Source organism: Cydia amplana, chromosome 10 (genome assembly GCF_948474715.1).
Source record: "Cydia amplana chromosome 10, ilCydAmpl1.1, whole genome shotgun sequence".
In the NCBI taxonomy this organism is placed as follows: Eukaryota; Metazoa; Arthropoda; class Insecta; order Lepidoptera; family Tortricidae; genus Cydia; species Cydia amplana.
Window position 1 is genome coordinate 12,281,433 of NC_086078.1, and position 23,095 is coordinate 12,304,527.

General features: G+C 35.9%; 2 protein-coding genes across 2 annotated transcripts in view; one reads left to right on the plus strand and one right to left on the minus strand.

The window, feature by feature from the left end:
* Positions 1–7,870, plus strand: part of LOC134651498 (cuticle protein 76-like) — a 149,548-nt gene extending 141,678 nt beyond the window's left edge. Inside the window, exon 6 of the mRNA XM_063506614.1 lies at positions 7,857–7,870. The gene's annotated coding sequence lies outside the window, so the exon portion shown is untranslated. The remainder of the gene's footprint in view (positions 1–7,856) is intronic.
* A 1,746-nt stretch (positions 7,871–9,616) lies between these two features.
* Positions 9,617–22,259, minus strand: LOC134651572 (uncharacterized). The gene is made up of 4 exons (XM_063506677.1): positions 22,105–22,259; positions 16,195–16,343; positions 12,528–12,669; positions 9,617–9,852 (listed from the first exon to the last, which is right to left on the minus strand). Exons 2-4 carry the CDS (start codon positions 16,325–16,327, stop codon positions 9,639–9,641), a joined length of 489 nt encoding a protein of 162 aa, XP_063362747.1. The 5' UTR covers positions 16,328–16,343; positions 22,105–22,259; the 3' UTR covers positions 9,617–9,638.
* Positions 22,260–23,095: the final 836 nt, after the last annotated feature.

A 23,095-nucleotide genomic window follows, 5' to 3' on the forward strand; every position in this document is an offset into this window, starting at 1 on the left:
CTTATTTAAATTTAATATTCTCTTCGGTTACCGTAATAGATATTTACTCATGAAATAAAACTATATAAACGGATTAAAGGATTCAAAAGTCGGTATGTTACATGTTAAAATCATTACACGACATATAATAAATTTACATAGCTTTATCTAGTTTTACTTTATCCGAAACGAAACTATACTAAAAATGTACCTATAGTATTGGCGTTGGAGAAATCGGAGAATACCGAAAAAAAAAAAACGTTTTAAAATTTAAGATATTTATCATATTAGCAATACCAATGAATACAATACCATTTGGTTTGTGAATGAGTATTTTATTTTATTAAATCTCTAAGAATTATTTTATCTGAGTTATTGCGATGAAAGGAGGCTTCCTTTCCGTCCAGTCCGGTAAACATCATACTTACCTATTCGAATCGTGGCTTCATTTCCTTTGGATTCAACCGGAGTAATTTACTTTTATATTGTGACGAGAAATATAAAATGGAGGATAGGAATAACAGGATATATCATATTCTGTTGTTCCTAAATATACTTGTTTTGTTGAGATAGTTTTTAGGGTTCCGTACCTTAAAAGGAAAAAAACGGAACCCTTATAGCCTATTATCTCGGAAACTACTGGACCAATTAAGTTGAAATTTGGTACACATATGTAAATTAGTGGACATGTAACGGAAACGAATGAATTTTAAACATGGGGACCACTTTTGGGGGTATATGAGAAAGTTAAAAACTAAGTTTTTTCAAAATATATCGTGTTATATATCAAATGAAAGAACTCATTTTGAGCATTTCGAATATATTATTTTATAATTTAAAAATACACAGGTTAGATGTTTAGAAAATAGACCCCCCCCCTAAATCTCCGAAACGACTGGGTCTAAGATTTTGAATAAAATAGGTACACGAAATAGTTTTTTACCTATAGATGACAGGAAAATCTATTAGAAATGTGCAGTCAAGCGTGAGTCGGACTTAATGTACGGAACCCTTGGAACGCGAGTCCGACTCTCACTTGGCCGGGTTTTTTACTTACCAGAGCCTCTGGTAGCCATTGGCTAGCTAGTTATTATGGAGTCCTTAAGACACTACTGTCACAGAATAAATAATAGTACTAAGTACAGAAGACTCAATCTCTTACAAAACGCGTCTGTTACGATCAGCACAGATATGGCCGCTAGGTGGCGACAGCGCCACGCGCGGCTTATGGCTTTCCCCAAAAGTGGGGCCGAACGGATGTACTTTTAGCTACCTGTAGCAAAGCGACGAATTCACGGAGTGAGACACGCCTGCTACTGTCCAGTACAGTAGTATACGCACAAATGAAATTGGCGTAAATTTGCATTTATTTTTATTTTCCCAAGAAAAATATGGTGAAGCGTCAAGGTAAACGGATGAGAAAACCGATGGTTGCTGGTTGCTGCAACCCTTAGCTCCACTTGCACCATCTCACTACCCGGGGTTAAGCCGTTAACGCAGTGTCAAATTATACTGGTAACCATGGTAACTCCAGGTTTAACCGGTTAACCGGTTAATGGTGCAAGGGGCCAGTGAAATAGGCTTATTTGTTTTAAACGCTAATCTCACAAGTATCTCATAATATATCACATGTAGGTATCTCGTCTCACATGGGAGATGAGCCACGTGCCTGCACAGATGTTTCAGTCTCCCGAGCAATCATTCATTACATACCTTCGCTTCGTAAATAAATTCGTGACAAGCTTTTGTAATTTTTCCTTCTCTACTGTAGACATATTTATAAGTAGATCCCGCCAATTAACCGGTGAATTGCGTGACAATGACAACTACGCTCTCAAGGGCATCGTAACATTGTTCGAGTGTCTATACTCTATAGTATAGTCTAGAATGAGAAGTATGAAACTTTGAAGGGTTTTTTTATGTAAAATATAAGTTTGAGCCAATATAACAAAACACGTGTCTATTATGTTTTCATGTTCTCCAACATATTACATAGGTATTCAAATCAGTAATTAACTAGCAAATTGCTTGAACAAAACTCTCTAAAGTGTCATTCAATAGAACTTGCTAACAATGTAAACAAAAGTTACTAGTAAATTGACATTTAGTGTCAATTTTAGTATGGCGGTTTGTTTACATAGTTAGCAAGTTCTATTGAATGACATTTTATAGAAGTGTTTTGTCACTTCTTAGTACCTCTACCTACTTTGGAGGCCAATTTCTCCCAGTAAGTTGAGTATAGGCAGCTAAAAAAAATACGAATGCAAGACATTGACATATTTTCGTATAATGTTGCCTGTTTCGTACAAGTCATATAATAGTGATGTACCACAACCGATACTAACCGAAAAAAATTAGGTACGTATTACGTATTTGTTGATATAATGCCTGTAATACAAAGATTGTATGTATAATCTGTATTCAACGTGCAAAAAAAACAAATGCATATATGTACCTAGGAAACGAAGTTCACCGGGTCAGCTAGTATTTTTTTATTATAAAAATAAATCAAATCGGAGCTGGACAGTTGTGTACCCTTCCTTGTTAATTCTTCGAGTTACTCGATGACTCTCATATGATTCCTCTCTAGGTCTATATAATAAACCAAAAAATATGTTACATCTATTAGATGTAATGTCTGGTTTCTAGATACAATGCTTACCAACAAAGCAAATTATCCCATTCGTTTGTAGAATGTACGTAATATCAAATAACATGCTCGTTACAAGTACGGGATTATTTTCTCCTTCATTTAATAAGGATCAAATTTTACCGGAAAACGAAATAGAAATTACGTCCAATAATAACTCATTTTCCAATTGTCTCTAAATAGGTATTATTTTTATTTTCGGTGTTTTGTATTAAACAATACTTTATTAGATACTCGTCCATTATAGAATATACATTATTGAGCGACCGTTGTTTTTGTTATATTTTATTTGATTTCTTGTAATGACGCCTCTACCTACACCATCGATTCGGCAATGATGGTCCATTGCAGAATGGGCGCATCATCGCCGATCATGGGCCACTGTAGGCCATTAAGCCCTCCATACGATCGGCATCACCTGTGCAAATCCTGCAATTCCCATCATGGCCAATGGTGTAGAGGAGCCATAATATATCCACTAGACATATCGACCGGGATATCCCGGGGTTCATATCCCGGTTGATATAAGTCTAGTAAAACTAACCGTGAATCATTCAAAACTGTTAGCCATAATAGATGTATCACGAAAATAGATTCTCATCTACATCTTTTATTTAACAACAATGGACTTCAATGGATAATAAAAGAAACAGATAGATAAGTAAAGCAAATCTAGTTGAATAATGAAAATGGATAGGAAATGGATAGGTAGGTGGGATGAGATACATTAGGTATACACTCAGGGGAATACCTACACTGAATTTTTTGGCGTATTTTTTAAACCTTTTACTTAGAAAATGGTTCTTATATACATATCAAATTTTGTGGACTCTCCCTCATTGTGCTATTTTACGTTAATTAGGTAATTAATAATTATAAAACAAATTTTAGGGATAGCAGCCGCCGATGAATGCCTTTTATAGCTTTTTCTACTCCCATACCTTTATTTGTCATTTAAAAGGTCGTACACACACCTTTAAATTTAAACCCCTATGTTATAGTTGTCAAGACAAGTCTTTAGTCTATTCCCCAAAAAAGTATTTGTGCATACACGCAGTATCTTTTTGGTACTTTTACGATACTTCGTGTAATCACCACTTAAAAAATATTGTATGAAATACATTGTTGCCAACCTAATTTTGATTGTCATCTCTGACAGATGAGTACTAAGTGCATTGCTGCCAATTTACAAAATATTCATTAGGTTCAATAGTAGAAACAATAAAATTGCTTCAGAAGTCAGAAACGCGCATGTGACACCCGTAATATAGCAAGATCCATAGACTACGAACACCGCTTAGCGTTGCTTATTAGTCTCCATAGGCTACTGTGGCCAAAATCGAGAAAAAAAACTATCCAAAATTGTAATTTAACTAAGAGCAAGTACCAGGGCCTCATGAGTTACAAGAAGATGTCGCTGACCAACCGGCCTTGGGGCGCGGGGCGCGGTGGCCGGGTTTGGTTTGTTTGTCCTATATGATTCCACTTGTTTAAAGTATTATTTTTGTTGAATGAAAAATATTTGTTAAATTTACATTTTTTTCTCAAAGTAAGTGCTTGGTCGTAGAAAAAGTATTGTATGCAACGTTGTTTAACTGAGTCAAAAAATACTCGTGGCGTCTTTATTAACAATTTTCGGCTTCGCCTCAAATTGTTACTCACGCCACTCGCCTTTTTTGACCCCTCTTAAACAACGGTTGCATAAAATACTATTCCACGTTGTCATAAGCAATAATTAAGCTATCCCGGTCTTGCGTGGGCGCGCGATATGTAATTTGCTATCAATCACAATCAATGGGATTTCGGAAATAGGTTCTCTCACTCGTAGTACGAGTACGACGGAAACACTTTTACAAAAGTAGGTAATTTGTTTTGGATGCACTTCAGCTTTCTATGACTAAAATACTCATTAAACGAATAAGTAGTATACGTTTTCTGAATAAATATTTACATATAATTTAGATATATATATAAAAAAACTTCCTTATCATATCAAGGATGCTACCGTGGTTCAAACCCAGCCCTAGTAGCACGATCGCATTTGTATATGCCTGTCACGTTCTAACAAGTATGTAAGTGCGATAGTGACGGGCTTAGTGATAGTCGATAAAAATGGAACCGTGCTGAGCCCGCTGGACTCCAAATTTGTAGGTACCGTCATAAAAAAGCTAAATTTGCCGTAAAATTTGATTCCAGACTTATTCATAAAATTAGACGGCGGCTAACAAGCACAAGGCCCATCTGTTGCGAGGCGATAGCGATTAAGCATATTTTAACGTAACTCGGGATTAATTGCCTCATTTTACTAAATGAAAATGATGAAACGTTAATGTTGCCCAGTAAATTATAAAGAGTAAAGTATTCTCTCGCCTACTTAATCCGAGTTTTATCACTCTTAGAATTCACCAGATGGTGCCAATTAACTTACTCCAAATATAAACTTTAGTCTTAACTGGCTAACGAGAGGCAACAAAATTCAATTATAATCATGAAATTAAATTAAAGCAGACCCAGTATTTTTTCTTAGATAAAACTTTACAATTTTGTCGGTCAACCGGTTGGTCTTATCCGGTGTTGTGAATAACGCTCATATCGAGGCTTAAAGGCTCGAAGCCGGTTTCTTATATCCATACGAGTCTTGAGAGCTCGAGTGTTTAAGCCAAAAAATAAGCGTTTTTCACAACACTGGTCTTGTCGCGTTGAAAACAATATTACTAACGAGCGGGGTCAGATTATGACATGTGCTAAATCTAACTAGTCGTTCTCAAATCAATAAACTCTAATGCAAGTGTACCTATTGTTGGATGGAACACGTAGGGAATTTAGGAAAGAATTTATGTGTAAAATACAAAACATGTTAAAATTACCGCCCCATCGCTTAAAAAATGAATAATGTCTCTGTCTACGTTGCAAGACTTATCAAAAAAAATAAACATTATATTTAAAAAAAAACTTACTTTTCAATGCATATCATCATCACCATCATCATATTTTTACATAGGTACTTTTATTTACACACTTTTATTTAGCTTCACCGCGTATACAGGGCGCTTCATGTAACAGGAGCAATAAATTAAACTGTAGGCTGTACTCTTCAAACTGACCAACATTTGTTCAGCAACTTTTGAAAATAACTCGTGTTTTGATTTTTATTACACTTTTAAGTTTATTCTAAGACGCAATGTATTACAAATTTTGCTTGGAGGATATAATCAAACGGAGACGCCATGTCTGTAATTTTCTGTACAAAACAGTCTGCCGATTTTTGCGGGGGAGGGGAACGTCAAATGTATGCGTAACGTAAAAATAGCCATGTCAGATAAACGTCAGTCCATACATTGTGTATGACCGTTGGCCGCCTATTTTCGACAGAGGGGAAAGCCTGTTAATGGCTACTCCGTTTAGTTGTATCCTCCAAGAAATTTTGTTATGTTTAAAGCGTGACAAGCAACGTCAAACACACTGATGTCAGCGTACATTGACGGCAATATTTATTTTGTATGAAAAAGAGGAAGTCTAAAGAATTCATAATTTTTAAAAGTTGCTGAACAAATGTTGATCAGTTTGAGGAGTACAGCCTACAGTTTAATTTATTGCTCCTGTTACAGGAAGCACCCTGTATATTCTTTGTTACATATATTTGAACCACTTCCCGGTGTCTGATAGAGGTGAAATTTGGTATACTTCATTATTTCCGATGACAATGCAATATTATGCTAACATGGAGCTGATCTGATGATGCAGTCGGAATTTAGCCAAAGGAACTCTTCAATGGAAAAACATAAACACATTGAGTTTAGGCTTATTAGAAAGATCTCGAGAAGCACTTTTTAGACATGTAAAGGTGAGAAAGTATAGTCAGCAATAAAAGTGTGTATCAAAAAATATTTTTGACGGTCCCTTGTAGGTATCATGATTAAAATTGCGTCAAAAAGCATAAAATTTAAAATGATTTTTTCTCTAAAGTAGCTTTACAGTAAGCATTAAATATTACAGAGAGCTTCCTTTGGTTTGGTTTTTACTCTTTGTCTTGTCACGCGCTTAACAATAGGTATTCACCAGTAAAACATTCTACGTGGAATTACTCGCTCTATACAAAAGAAATTCTTTCGTTGAGTTCTCGATATTTTTATAAATTCTATGCAGAGGGTAATAAAGAAAAAAGTAAGTATTCCAAACATTTCATTTATTCTTTTAGACACTTAGCTTAACACATTTTAAAAATTTTAAGAGATCGGTCAGATTAACTAAATCGCCTGATTTTAGATTTAATTACTTACCTACTGTTTATCTTAAATTTATGTATAAGTACCTATTATTGATAAATAAGATAATCCCTTAAGGTGCTTTGGGTTAATGGAAAAGGAGCACCTACTTTATTATGAAAATCTCTTTTGAATAAAAATGATAAGACTGAAATGGAATGCTGTCAAAAGGCATTTGTATTTGTAAATAATACTTAAATAAACTGATGATCAATATCGTAAGTAACAAAATTAGATTTAAACTATTTAAAGGCAGTTACCAGTTAAAATTAATAGCTCTAAAAAGTAAATTAATAGATACTATTTATTCTGTTATCTTCGATTTTTGCTAATCAAGTTCGTAATAAACTGACGCGTAATACATACATAAACACGTTTTTATATTTTATTTATCACAAATAACTTTACGCAACCCTACATAATGTGTTTAGTGTTCCGTACAAAACTTTGTTCACGGAACAGTTATTTTTAGGTATAAGCCCACTCTGTCCCTCAGCTATTTTGAGTACAAATGGAGTAATTTATAGGTACCCAATGTTGGTGACGACGGGAATGAGCTTTCCGAAAATGTATGATGATGTAAGGTGAATAATTTGAATGCTTTATCGGTCGGGATTATCAAATAAACGCGCGGCGCAGCGCAGGAATACTACAATCACGTATCTACCCGTATACGTGCATAAAAAAGCTGTGTCTAGGCTTTAATTTAATTAAACCATACAAAAAAAGAAATTCAGAACAAAGGTATTCTTTATTCAATTCAATTCAATTCAATAATCATTTATTTCAAATAACAAAGATTCATAATACATGGTTAGTAACATAATAAATAGCTCTCTAACTTATGAAACCACATTTCGCACTGCAGAGTGTGCACTCTTATGGCGTTATTCATAAACGGCTGCTAACTTAATCAGTTGATGATCGTCGTTTGTCCCTATCTGTCGTTTTGCCATAGAGAGGGACAAACGATGATCATCAGCTGATTAACTTAGCAGTCGTTTATGAATAACGCCGTTACATTATTACTCTTACGATCTTCTTACAAACTCATTTGTCACGCCCTTATGGTACTGAATAAAAGTACGAAACCCCTATCACTCATTAGGTACTGATAATTTTTAGGGTTCCGTACCCAAAGGGTAAAAACGGGACCCTATTACTAAGACTCCTCTGTCCGTCTGTCTGTTCGTCCGTCGGTCTGTCTGTCACCAGGCTGTATCGCATGAACCGTGATAGCTAGACAGTTGATTTTTTTACAGATGATGTATTTCTGTTGCCGCTATAACAAAAAAATTATAAAAAGCACGGAACCCTCGGTGAGCCCTACCTACGCGGAATTAATATTGTTTATTGATTTATTTGTAATAATAACTCTTGCGGGCTTACAGTTGATCCCAAAACGCTCACAAGATAATATTGTACCAACAATGTCAACTTTAATAAATATACCAGAATGAACAATTTGTGTTACCTACGTGTTAGGAGGCAACATAGACAGACATGTTCGTGGCGTCTTCAAGTAAATATTATTAAAGGTGATATATTCTACAAGCTCGGGTGGAGCACGTGTACTACGGACTAGCGCGAGTCATTCAGAGGAGCTACCGCGAAAATCGAATTTCGCAAATTGCGGGGACCTTTCTCTTTTACTCCAATGAAGGCGTAATTAGAGTGACAGAGATTGAAAAATCCTACTTGATTAAATGAGATTCTGATTCTGAGTATGAGAGAAAAATGCCCGCAATTTGCGAAATTCGGTTTTTGCCCCTCAGGATAGCCGTAGGTATGCTTTTCTCCTTAATTTATCGAGAGCAGGAAAATATCCAATTCCATGATTTCCATTTATTTTTAACAACCAACATAAAAACTGAACAATTATAACAAGATTTTTCAAATATGTACAACACTGCAACTTTTACGACAGATATGTTCTAAGTCCTGTTTTTAATTCTACAAAACTTGCCTCGCAAGATGTTACTAACAATCAGATTAGTAAATAATCAATACAATAAGCAATTAAAGGTTGTATTTCCTATTCTTTGCCGTAGCCGTATTATACTGGTAGGTAGGTACTACCTACATTTTGATAGAAGATTTAAAATCTCAAAAGATAAAGTTATCTTTGGTAAGTTTTGAAAGTACACTATAATGAAGCGTAAAGAATTTATAGGTATATTCCAATTTAAACTAATATAACAATACTACACTAATATTTATGTTTTTGTGTAAATTTCGTATATTTTCTTTAATCTATCTCCAATTCCTTTTTCAAATAAACCTTCAGAATTGTTTACTTATACGCTAAACTCTGATTACTTATTAACAATTTCAACTTACTTAGCTTACTTAACCAAACTTAATAACATCACATCAATTCATTGAGCTTAAAGCTAACTTTCCACCAATTTCATCTCGAAGTCGTTTAATGTTAAGTTGAGAGCAACATTAAATTAAGTGACTTTGTTCATCTTTTGTATCGAAAAGTGGTGATTTCTGAATGCAACTATTAACTTGAGACCTATCTCAAACAATTACGCTTCCCAATTTGCGGTTGGTCCATTCGCGTTGTAAAAATGATCGTTTTCTACCGACTACCGTCAAAACATAACAACAGATTTTTTTAAACAGGTCACAATTTTAAATCTATAAATGTCAATCGTTCAAAAAATAGAAGAACGTCGGTTTGTCGGTAAAAAAGAAGAGCGTCCCAAGCAAACAATTATTTCTAGCTTAAAATGAACTTAGAGCCTCGGTGGATATAGTAAAATCGTTGACAGTGCGGTCAGCAAAGGTGTGGTGACAGCAGTAGGCGGGGCCATACAGTAGGCGTGCGGTTGACTGCAGGCGGCCACATCTTGCGCAAGCACCCAGGCAAGGCGCTTGAGCAGATTGCCGGCGTTGGCGGAGCATAGGCGGCCCACTTGCGTCACGCAGGACATGAAGTCATCTCGCGCGCTGAAACAATACTGTGTTTACGAGACCAATAGGGATATGCTGAATTTAAAACAAGATCTGGTGAAGTAGATAATTGAAAAGTTGAAGACCTCAAGTCTAATTTTTTACTTCCTAAATGAAAATTAAGCCATTTAATGTTTTATAGTGTAAACTTCATATAACGTCACTCGATATAACGACTCACTCCCTATACGTCGATATTTGTTGGCAGTCCGGTTTCCGGTTTCTGCTCTTTGGGCATCTGAAGCAATCTAATTAACCTATCCTTTGGTTTAATATGACCCCCATCAAAACATTACATGGGCAATCGGCCACCGACATATACATAGACATTTTAATCCTCACATGAAACATCGTTGATTGAAATCACTAACAAAATATCGTCACCTAACCTGTTATAAACAATCAACTAAGAAAATCCAACATTGACAACATTGTCATCATCTAAATAAAGGCAGTCCTATAAATAGACCCATTTAAATTTTAGTGGCTTAATGTCCTTGTTCAGTGAATTATCTTTGGCTCGTGTATACCAGACACAATGACAGTATTAATATTTGGGCGATGGAGCGAAATCGAGACGTATATTGAGAGTAAAAGCTATAGCTTTTTCGCATATAAATTGGTATCTTAGCCGGAATACCTACAAAGAAAACAAAGCAAAGCCTTTGAAAATTCTCCCCCAGAGCTTTATTGGTTCGAAACCAAACGATGAAACGTTGGTTATACCAAACGATGCCTTTTAAGAATATAATACTCTGCACAACATTTCAAACCCCTCCGACCCCCTGGGGGTCCACAATACCCCATAAACCCCAAAACTATTTTATTTTTTTAATGCTATTTCAAATTTAGTAAAAAAAATATTATTTCAATTAATAAATTACATTAAAATTAATTTATTTATTTTTTTCCTCCAAATCTATGAGACGGACCCGTTATTGCATAAACGTTTTTGTTCATAAAGCCTGTGTTGTTTATTAAAATAAAACATTACTTATGGAAAGTTTAGATACCTTTTTGACGCTCCGTCGTCAAGGTTTGAAAGCCGCCAAAGTGACCTTTGGGATCGATATTACCTTTGGGACTTATTTTCAAACGGTGTTATTCTAATAATATCTCACCAACCACAACCACAACACAAAATAGATCTATTTCACTAAAGATTATTAAACTAATATTAGTCTACAAACTGTTAAGTTTTAGTCTAACTCGGGAAATTACACCATTATATGAGGTTCAGTTGCGTTTTAAAGCAAAGTCGGGATTCATCTACGTTGGTAATATTTTCTAAATATTTGATACGGCTAGTCGTTTTTAGTTTAGTTTGAATTTAAAATACACGAGAGATTGTGAAAATGTGGAAGTAGTTATGCTATTAGTAGTTATTATGTAGGTACGTTATTTAGGGTAAACTAATTGGAACAAAAATATTCTTGCTCTGGAAGTTCTAGAACATAATTTCGCTCGGATAAGAGTGTCATTTGAAGTAACAAAGGCTAACAGCTTCCATTGTCAGGAAATAGCAATGGTTATACTTTAGTTAGCGCCAAATTGTGTGCATTAGCTGTTATTTTCTTTTTTTCCGCCCTTAATATTTCCTTCATGTCACAGGCCTATTCAAACTTTAAAAATTACACCTTGATTTGACACAATGGATTTCACATAAATAAATGTCCTTACCGGAATTTGAACCCAGGACCATCGGCTTAATAGGCAGGGTCATTGTCAGGCAGGACAAGGCATTTAAATTCTACTAATAGAATTGAAAACGAGTGCTTAATGCCACTAGATTATTGCTAGTATTAAAAAAATATCAATTCGCCTTTTTCCATAGATTTTCCAGTGACGAAATCGAGTTACTCAAAATTCAAAAATCGGATCCAGGATGAAATATGTACTAATTAGGTAAGACCTAAAACTACACGTTTTTGTGTAGATACTTTTATCGTTATTGATGCAAGTGACATCAAATCAATATTTTAATACAAAGTTAATATTTTTAAAGTGCATAAACTAGTGCTGGAGGCCTCCAGTTTTATTGTATGGAAGGCTTTAGAGAAGAGTTGAAAGCAGTGTTCGTCCATTGAAAGCTTAGCTGTTATGAACCCAAATACATCTAGTTGGGTACTCGCTTTGATAGATGAAACAATGACTACCAAACGGTATCCGGACCTAAAATTTGTGATTCAGCACTATTGTTAATACGAACGTGAATAGTTTGAGTTAGAAACAATTGAATACTCAAATAGAGAATTGTGCTAAATTCAATGCGCTTAGATTTAAAAAAGATTACATTCATTTAATACTAATATCAGCTACCGTAAGAGTTAAGACAGCAGTATGGGTGACGTGCTGACGTGGCAGACATCGGCGAACATTGTTAACTAAGTAAGTAGTTAAATTAATCGGAAATTATACAACAAATTCGTTCAGAACCTAGTTTTCCGAGAAAAAAAACGTACTTGGGAAGTAAAACGCACTAGGGAAGAAACATATCACTTTCAGCCCGTTTCATATAAAAACAAAGAGTAAGTAACTCTCAGAGCATAGAAATGAAAAAAAAACCTAGCAACATACTTTATAGCAAGTTGTCTCAGCCGGACCACTTCGGAGACACGCCGGACCGGCCCAGCAATATTTCTTCTGGAATTCCGGCCATAACATATTTTTACCAGCAAAGTTCTCCATTCCTGTTGAAATACGTGAACAGTTGTGCGCGGTCGCTGATGTCCCGCACGGCGCTCTGTAGCTCGTTCACACAGCCGGACCATTCCGGAGACACACGGGCCCAGCAGCTCTGCTCCTTCAGAAATTCTGGTTACAACATAAATGTACAGCTTGGTTAAGATCATGTGTTGATTCGAGTAAAAATTGTGTTTCAACTGAGCTTTGAATTTTGAAATAAATTGTTTATGTTGTTATATAATTTTTACGGTTTAAGGTGACTGTCCATTTCCAACCGCAGCTGCACTACTGTTCATTTTACTATGGATATTGACAGTAACAGCGACGCGTTCAGTACCAGTAGTGCAGCTGCGGTCAGAAATGGAATGTTACCTTTAGACTAACTTGTTTAAATTCAGCAAGAACAGCAACAACAACATCAACAGTTTAAATTCGATTATTGTTTATGTTGTTATTAATATTCTCTTTAACTCCCGACCCAACGCAAAAAGAGGGGTGTTATATGTTTGACGCCAATGTCTGCCTGTCTGTTTCTCTGTCCGTCTGTGGCATCATAGCTCGTCAACGGATGGACAGATATCGATGCGGTTTCTTTTTTTGTCATATAGCGTAGAGGGTTTTTATAATTTTTAATTTTATAGTTATTAATATTCATTTTTAATCATAACGCATCTGATTTCGAGCTTGTATTTCGGTCCACACCCCGATGAATGAGGACATCATACTGGACTATATTCATTTCACTGCTGGATACAAGTCTCATAGCAATGTTTTTTGTACTCGCCACGCTAGGCCCTGGATATGAAGGCGTCCCTTTTTAAAAGGAAAATTTACTTCAGGTGTAGTTACATAAAGATTGTTCAATCGCATTACCGCGGTGTGTTGTATGAGTTGTACAAATCCTATCCTTTTCAGCAGACTAGGATAAGATGTTTTTTCCTTGTTATAAAACTATGAAATTGTATTCTGGATGATTCTGGTATCGAATTTAATAAAGATAAGTAACGTTCAGCGGCATGAATTTAATGAGATTAACGCGTTAAAGCCTGAATTATTTTTGATGATGTTTAAAATTCCACACTTTTTCAAAATTCCCTACCTACTTTGTTCTAAGACTAGAGCTAATAGCAGAGTCAAGTTCAGCAAAAGTGGTACTTGGTATTAATTTTATCACACGGGGGTCAGACTACCCTTTTCTTTCTAACAAAGAGAGAGCCCCGCTGCTCTTCGGACATCCCTTTTAAATTGTGACATTCAATTTCTGATACTAGTCGATACCACCGGTGACCAGAGAGCTGGCAGCTTTCTCTTGCAGCGCATCAGTATTGCCATTCAGCGAGGGAATGCTGCCAGCATCTTTGGCACAATGCAGCGGGGGCCTTTTTTAGATTTATTTTAATTAGATTAGTTTTTAATTTTTAGCATTAGTTTTAGTTTTTAATTTTAGTTTTTAATTTTAGATGGTATATGGTGTTTGTTATGTTCGACTATGTTTCTGTATTTTTGAGAAATAAATTAAAAAGTGAGGTTTAACAATTTCTAGAATATCTACAGGATGTTACTTGATATGATGTAATTTAGACTCTGCAAACAGTTAACCGAATATATTGCTTTTAGCAAATCAATAACAATGAACATTGAACATGAATTAATGAGAGATAGGTGCTTAAAAGAATTGCTTCCCCAAATTAGCGCTTTCCCGGTTGCGTTTTAAACGACGTTACATTAGGGAAATGCATTTACGCATGCCATCTGGTCCGGGGGAACCAGTGGGGATGACGGACTAACCACTGGAGGACTACCGTCTAAAACTACCAACGAGTGCCAACTCCGCCTTAGATGGGGTGCCGCAGGGCAGAGATGGGCATCATTCGAATAAACTTTTATCGGAATAATCATTCGAATAAACAATAATTCACGACTTTTTTATTCGCGGATCCGCGGATGATTCATTCGCGAATAATTATTCCGCGGATGAATCATTTGGACACTTTTCAAATGACGAATGATTTATTCGTTATTTCATTCGAATAAATCCACGAAGAATATTTAAGTTTTTTGGCTTATTCCATTCAAATAAACAACACGAATAATAACACGTTTCATATGACTTGTTCTTTTACTGTATATTTGTTCAGAAGTTAAAGATTGTTAAGGGTTAAAAGCTAAGCCCAGGTAGTATAATAAAAAAAGGACTAGCGTGAACAATGAATTACTCATACACAAAGTTAGTAACTTTCTGGCCTGACCTAGAAAGAGATAGCTGTATAATAAAAGAGTGAGAACACCAAATTTTCTTAGCAGTTGTTTGCTTCAGAGCGAATCTCACAACGCATTTATATGTACAGTTACTATTTAGGTAGTTGCATTGCATATTACAGTTGCCAATCTTTCTAAACCGTGAAAAGTTAATAAGGTATTCGAATAAACAAATTATTCGTGGCAATTCATTCGACTAATAAATTATTCGCGGATAAATTATTCGACGAATAATTTATTCAAATAAGAATAATCGTCCGACATTTTTATTCGTCATTCGCGATAAATTTTGTTATTCTTATTCGTTATTCGTCATTCGAATAAATTTTGCTCATCTCCGCCGCAGGGTCGCTATCAGCATTGGACTGCGTGCGTTTTAAACGAACCCGGGATCCGCCATGACAACTAATCCCAAGTCGCATCAAACCCAAAAGGAAAATTAAACCTTATTCGGATTGTATAGTTTCCTAATGATGTCTTACGCCATCGAAGCGCAACATTTTGATCAACAATCAACATACCGCGCCGTCGGAATACATACACCTAAAGTCTATTTTTTTATTCGGTAGACTGAAATGACAGTTAATAGAATGAAATGACATTTCATGTTCAAAAAAATAGACTTTAAGCAACATAATTTATACAAGCGTGTATATATGTAAGTAGTGGTTTCATGTCTTAAGTTAAGACATGAAACCACGAGAGGCTCCTAAAATATTCTCTGCAGCTTTACATGCCCCTGTCAGCAAGGGAATACTGACATGTTAAGACGTGCATGGTTAAGACTCTTAACTCTATGCCGATATGTTTCTGAATAAATAACGAACTTTGGTTTTTAAATGTCCTGCGACACGATTACAGTTCATAGGTATAGTAGGGGCATTCCATACGCTAAACGCATTTTATTTCGAATATGTATTAGTATTACCTACCTACGTTTTTCCTACGTTTCATATATCGCATTTCTTAGGGACGACGATAGACAATTCAGTGGAATATGCCACTACTGAATGATATTTCATATGTCATATACATATATGAGTACTTAACTAATACCCACTTTAGTAGATCACCGTGGTTTAAGGACCTTGTATTCAATCTGGACGTTTTTCCTACGCCATTTGAGAAGCAAAGGTTCAATGTCCACTTAGAAATCTGGTTGCTGGTATTCATTGTTCATGCAGGTAGGTATACGCAAAATCGCACTATGCTAAATCAAGTGAAGAACTCAGAAAGTGACGTCCTCAGAACTTGACTTAACCCGAAAATGACACATAAGTCTGTGAAGTTTAATCGAATAATGGGCTGGGTCTAATTTAGCTTGCAAGATTTGATTACAAACATACAGACAACGGGACAGGTGAAACTAAATAAAGGTTTGTAAGGATGACCTACCCCGTCGCAGCGCTGTGGTCTCATTCGCGCAAAGAAAGCGCATAATGGCGCGTGCGCCGCCTATCTGCTGGTGCACAAGCTTCTGTCCGTCCGTCGGCAGGCAGCGGCGGATCCAAGCGTCCATGCAGCTCATCCCAATGTTGAACACCCTATATACAAAGATTTTATGAATTTTAGAAGAAGGTTAATTAATTTTCACACGTTTTCATTTAAGAAATAATGTAGTTCTGTTAAAAAATATGGAGCGGCATTCGAACTCTTAAAATTTGTTATTGTCATGTATTCGTAAGACGTCTTGCTCGTACTAATATGCTACATGTAATATAGTAAGTAAACAAGATATTTATATGGGCGAGTATTGTCGAAATCAGTTAAAATTGACATCGAGTTCGAAATGACTAAACCTACTTGAATTGTCGTTAGGTACAGTCCGCATCAAAAGTAAAGGCAGTAAAGGTAGTAGTCAGATGACTAGGTACGCTTCAGAAAAGTATATACTTTCTCTACTTAATATAATAGTTTAACAAAAAGAGGTATATTTATCTCAAAAAACTCTCTATGTAAAACAATTAGACTGCGGCAATAATACTTACGATACTGAAATCTATGGAAAAACCCAGAATGGCAGATAGGAGGAACTTTATACAGCGCTTTGATAAATCCGCTACTATTGATGCTTTCAGTTTGATTTAGTTCAGTAAACAAAAAGCTTCAAAACTAAACCATTGTTCGAATACGGATCAGATTCTGCTCCACTACGCATAACAGGCGTAAGTGACATTGGAAAACATATTTCATTATTTACCATATTTTGCTGAAATAAATTCCAAATTCAGTCTGATTGTCTAATGGCTCTAATGGCTGTTATGAACAATGGGTCACTTTGCTCTCGCTTGAAATTCGTAGTTTCCAATACTTCGTAAGCGTTGTTTCATTTTACTAGTTGTGGGGGTTTGGTAAGTCAATATTTTTTATTTATTCGGGATGTTACTGCCTAATATACATAGGTTGATAGACTTATCTGCTAAATGCAAATTACAAGCTTCCACATATATAATGCTAAATAACGAAAATATAAAGGTCTCGAAATAGCCAAATATTACACTGTATAGGCAAATAGAATACACGTTAGAAATTGTGAACACAAACTTAAGTCGGGTATCATTAACTATCTATTGACAATAATTTATTTTTAACATTATTAATCTTACTATGAAACAAATCCACATCGGGCATAACATAATATGTAATATATAGTATAGTATTGTGACTAAAGTAAGGATGCTGAGCACGAAGATTTTCGTACATTTAGTCGCTATGCTATTTCCTATATCTATTGCTGTCCCATGATGGTCAATGCCACTATGCGAGCGGGGCATTAATATTATATGCGCGTGCGATAGATACAGGTACAGGATATGGCGGATGAATGTACGAAATTCTTCGTGCATCGCGTCCTTACTTTACTTAAAAAAACACAAAATATTAATACAAATAATTTGATTTCTACCCTGAGTAGATATCACCTTTATTAACATTATCAGTGCCAAGCATCTCATTTCCAATACAAAATGAACACACCTAGCGTCGACATTCTCTCCTGGGCGCTTAGTCAACGTGCCAATAATGAATAATGTATTCCTTTTTGTATTCAAATCGTTCAAGTAACGCCAATTTAAATTGACAGGTCATTAAAAGCAAATCAGCCAAGTAAGTACCTAAACGTGAAATCTTTACGTTATTCAATGGGCAAATCAATCAAAGTCATTAATAAAACCGTTTAAAAACGTTTTTGAGAGCTGCCTTAATGAAAACAATTTGTAAGGGATACTGGAGAATGCGTGTTAATCAGCGCGTTCGTTCCTTTGAGGAAAAGCGTGTAAATAAACCTAAAAAACATTTATCTGCTTAATTGACGTTAACTCTGAAACGTTAGCTGCTCTAAAATATTAGATAACAGGCTTAGGGCTGGGAGAAGAAGTATAAAATGCAGCCGAAATAAATACAAAATGTTAAAGGAAGAGAGACTATTTTCAGTCAGCAACAGAAGTAAGCTAGCCATGATACCTCTGCGTCTCCCGTGTGGCTGCCACCAGTTTGGCACTGACATAAACGCTATCGAGAACGTACATCTCGCTCGTACTCGCATATATGTATAGAATAGTTATTTGTTTTACGAGGAGGAAATGTTGTTGTTTAACCGCTCGTGCTAATATTTTTTTTTATCGTATGGCATATGTACATGTCACTGGATTACAATGTCAAAGTTAAGGTTTCTAATATTGATACCCGAGCAAGCGAAAGATTCCAAAATTGCGAAGGTTTCGAAGCACGAGGGTTAAACAAAATTTTCCCCCGAGTGAAACACAAAAATTTTCACCACAATAACCCAAAGAAAATATTAAAAATCAAAGCCAAATGAATGTTATTTAATATTTATCATTCAAAATTCAAAAATAAATAAAAATAAATTTTACCAGCAATCATAAGAAAACAACTCAAAATTTGCATTTGATTACTTTGCCTCACATGTGAATAAAATGCAACTTTGCTATGAGTTTTTGAACAATCAAGAGAGCCTTTACCAGTTGGTGAAATAGTACATTACATACCTAGGGAGGTGAATTCGTGAATGCTCCAGATCGCAGATGTTTGTGGCCCGAACCGAAGGTGAGGACCATAATAAAATAATAAACAAATAGCTTAAATCCAATATGAAAAAAAAAAGTTAAAATGTTATGTTAGTTATCTGCAGTGTGCACTAAAAAGGGAAGCTGCAAAGATCGAGGCCACTCCCTCATTACCCATTCATACTGAGTTCTGCTACCCGCCACCTCAGCGCCTGAAGTCCCGAAGCCCTTCATGTGTTGCTGCTCAGAAACTCCAGGGCTTCAACATTCTCGAGGCATGGAAAAACGAATGGGCCACTTCAAATGCAGACTTTCGCCCGGGAATCGTGGACCCTACACATCAGCTTCCAGGGTTCGACCTTCCCCGAAAAATATGGTGCCGCCTTAACAGATTAAGAACGGGCCATGGCCGTTGCAATTATTTCTTAAATAAGTGGGGATGGAAGGATTCGGCCTTGTGTGAATGCGGCGAGGACATCCAAACCATAGAACACATAATCGAACGCTGCCCTCTGCACGCATACACTGGAGCTAGAGAAGACCTGCTGCAACTCACACCCGACGCAGCAGCGTGGCTCAACTGTTTAAATGTTGACCTATAATTGTATTGTTTTGGACATCTTTTATTGTTTCGCGATAATTGTATATATGTAAAATATTGCCTATTTTGTAAAACATGCCATACGACTAAATAAGTTATCTGCAAGCTTCAATTTGTAAATATATCTTCACAGTCTCTCCCCAGAACCAACCCAGAACAAGGTCTTCAAAAGCCCAATATCAGCCAGCCGTGATACAAACTTCCTCGTAACAGGTGTGTTATACGAGGCATGCGAGGGTTGAGTACGTATTGTGTGGTCAACCGTTACATAATCTGTAAATACAGGCTGAACCGAAATTACGGTCACATTTGCATTAACAAATTGTCCGTCTGTTTACTGAATGCGATAGACGCGACGATGCGACGAAGAGCCTGGTCACTATGAAGCCAGACGGACTAATCGGGCTTTTGTATTGGGTATGGCTCCCAAGAATCCACCTAGATGAATCTAAGGGGGTGTTTTCGACACAATTGTTATTATGTCCATCTAGCTGATTTACGATGGGTTAAGTAGGTACTTACATTAAAATAGAGCTAAGAGCGATATTTCCTATTGTAAATTGTTTTAACCAAAACGACATGGTATTTGCAAGACGAATAATATACCTGGCATACCTACCTACTACCTACCTACTGCCAAAATCGTATGTAAACACTTTATTGTACATAAGATTGTATCGTTGTTACTTTAATTAGAAAATAATAAAAAAGCTGCCACCTATCCAGTTACCTTGTTTCCTAAAGGTGGCGTTCTGATGTTAACTGCAACGTTCGCCGCCTCATTAAATACCGCGATTATGACGTTAATTCCGTCACTCATTTTATCAAGGGAATTGACAAATACAGCGGCGGCAACAACTACTACACAACAGTATAATGCAGCTGCAGCTGACATAATAACGATCAAGTCAAGTTGACGCTCTTTAAAGCATATTGTCAAACTTTTTACACGTGCAGCCTGTGGGTAAGCTTTACGCAGAGGTCCTATAACACCTTAAGGGTGCAGTACAATAACATCCTCAGGATGCTGCTGAGGCTGCCGAAGCACTGCAGTGCATCAGCCATGTTTGCCGAGGCGCGGGCGGATGACTTTTTCGCTATAAGGCGGAAAAGAATTGCCTCGATGCTAAGGCGGGTGCGTGGCAGCAGCAACAGTATGCTGAGGGTGTTGGCGGAACGCCTGGACTGTCCGCTAACCAAGTACTGGGTGGAGGTTGTCATTGGCAGGACCAGGTAGTGAATAAAAATATCTACTACCTGCTCCTGTCAGTGGAACCTTTTTTTTCAAATTAATTTTGTTTTTTTTTTTTGTTGCTGTTTTTTAACTAACATAGCCTTTTTTAAGTTTGTAATACAACTAACATCTCTATGGACATACTTAGTCTGAAATAAACGATTTTTATTTTTTATTTTAATTTTTTATTTTTATTTTTTATTATTTTTTTATTTATTTATTTATTTATTTTTTATAATATATGAACGTCACCATTAGTACGAGTATATGCCTTCAATGTACTTTTGATTCCACTATAGTTCGTTTTTTTGCATTAGAAATAAGGTAAACAATCTTGATGTGTCTTTTCATTGAAACACATTTTAAAAATAAGTTATAGTAAATATGTAACAATTATGAATCTAATACGATCTTTTATAGTCTTCTGCTTTCATAAGTAATAGGTAGTTATTGATTTTTAAAAAGTGTGTTTCAATTAAAAGACATATCAAAATCGCTTACCTTCTTTCAAGTTCTTTCTAATGCTAAAAAAAAACTAACTATAGCAACACACTTAGTCAAATATTCTTCAACAAACTTAGCATTGTAAAGGAAGCGAAGCTGTAAATATTTTATAGCTCGAAATTGGTCACCCTGTACTTTTAAAACCGCAAGTTGACCCAAAACGTTAACGGCCATTATCGAAGTATGTACTTACAGAAAATGATTGCGTGTATTCAATGTGAGCATCGAACTGCCTCAGGGGTCCTGCCCATAATATTCTATTGTGTATTTTATAATGGTTCGGCAATTAAAATTGTATTTACATTGTGTAGGAAATAAAGGTAGTGGACCCCGCTTTAATTCCTCGGCCAGAAAAAACTTTACAGTATGATAAAGTATCAATAAATAAAAAGTATTGTATACATTTCCAAAGAATAATACCTATAATAATAGGATTTAAGTAAATACCTGAAGTCTTAAATCGTTAATATCTTTTTACGGAGAAATGCTCCGTTCAAACTTTCTTCACCGGACATATTCATGTAACGTATTGCAACAATATAGAGCTGTTTCTTTAATCATTTAGTGAATTTGACTAAAAAAGTTCACCACCCCAAATCTATCAATTATTGTTTAAACAATTATTATACTTAGGTAGCCTCTTATGTTTAACAATTGCTGAAATTTTGAACAAAACGTGAAAAAATATATTTTATTCGCTTTACCCGTACTTATGTCAGCGTGAGCTTCCAAATGTCATCCACTGAACGTGGCAACGGACGCCAGGCCAGGCCCGCGCTTTTTTCTTCCGAAAGCGGCCACCATTCCGTTAATATTTTGGTCCACCTGCCATCACTCTGCCTGACAGCATGTCCCGCCCAACTCCATTTTAATTTGGTAAAGGCTTATTTGGTATTAAATTAAAAACAGATACTTACTATATTCTCGTACAAGCCACTTACCGGCAATGCGTGTCTAGTTCCTCTTTCGTCTTCGGCAAGCCAACGGGGGTCTTCGGGATCTTCTCTACACATATATTAAGCTCGCTCGGGTCGCAGTTGTCTGGTTCCCCCAGCGTCGCGCCTTCTCCACCTGATGAAGTGAAACTTTAACTTGCAACAAGTTTGTAACAAGACAACAAACTTCTAATGGCGGGTTAAACTCGTGAAATATTAGAATATGATCAATAATCGAAGAATTTTGTTGCCACGCCGCGGAATATCGAGTATACATTTTAGTATGGATGGATAATTGGATATATACGCAATAGGTACCGATTTGTAACTGTTTGAAAAAAAAAACCGGCTAGGTGCGAATCGGACTCGCCCAAACTATTTTTTTTATTTTACACAAATTTACAATTTTCAGATTTTTCCCTGTATTTGGGTCATTCTCTCATTTCGTGCAAATCGGTGAGATTCTCTCGATTTGTAATTTTTGTTTTAAATGGTAAACTTTTGAGTTTCGTCAATTTGTGGATTCATTTATTAACATTTTTCTGCTAAAGGCACCTTTGTAACGTTATTACTTTTCATTTAATAAGGCTACTGGTAATGAACTACGCGCTGGTAATGAATTCGGCCGAGATGGTAATTTTATCAATGGACGGTAATGAAACAAACTTATGAAATCGAACATATTCTATGTATATAAATATGTATTTATCTATATACGTATGTATATCGTCGCCTAGCACCCATAGTACAAGCTTTGCTTAGTTTGGGGCTAGGTTGATCTGTGTAAGATGTCCCCCAATATTTATTTATTTATTTATTTATTATTTATATAAAAAACTGTATTTCAAGAAAATTAACACCAATTAAAATCAACAATATTAAAAACATGTGTCTTAAGCACTGCGGAGATGATCAAACCGACTTGACATACACTTGGAGTTGACAATCTCAACTTATAATGTTCAAGCTAGATGGTACATTCACCATTTACTTATCA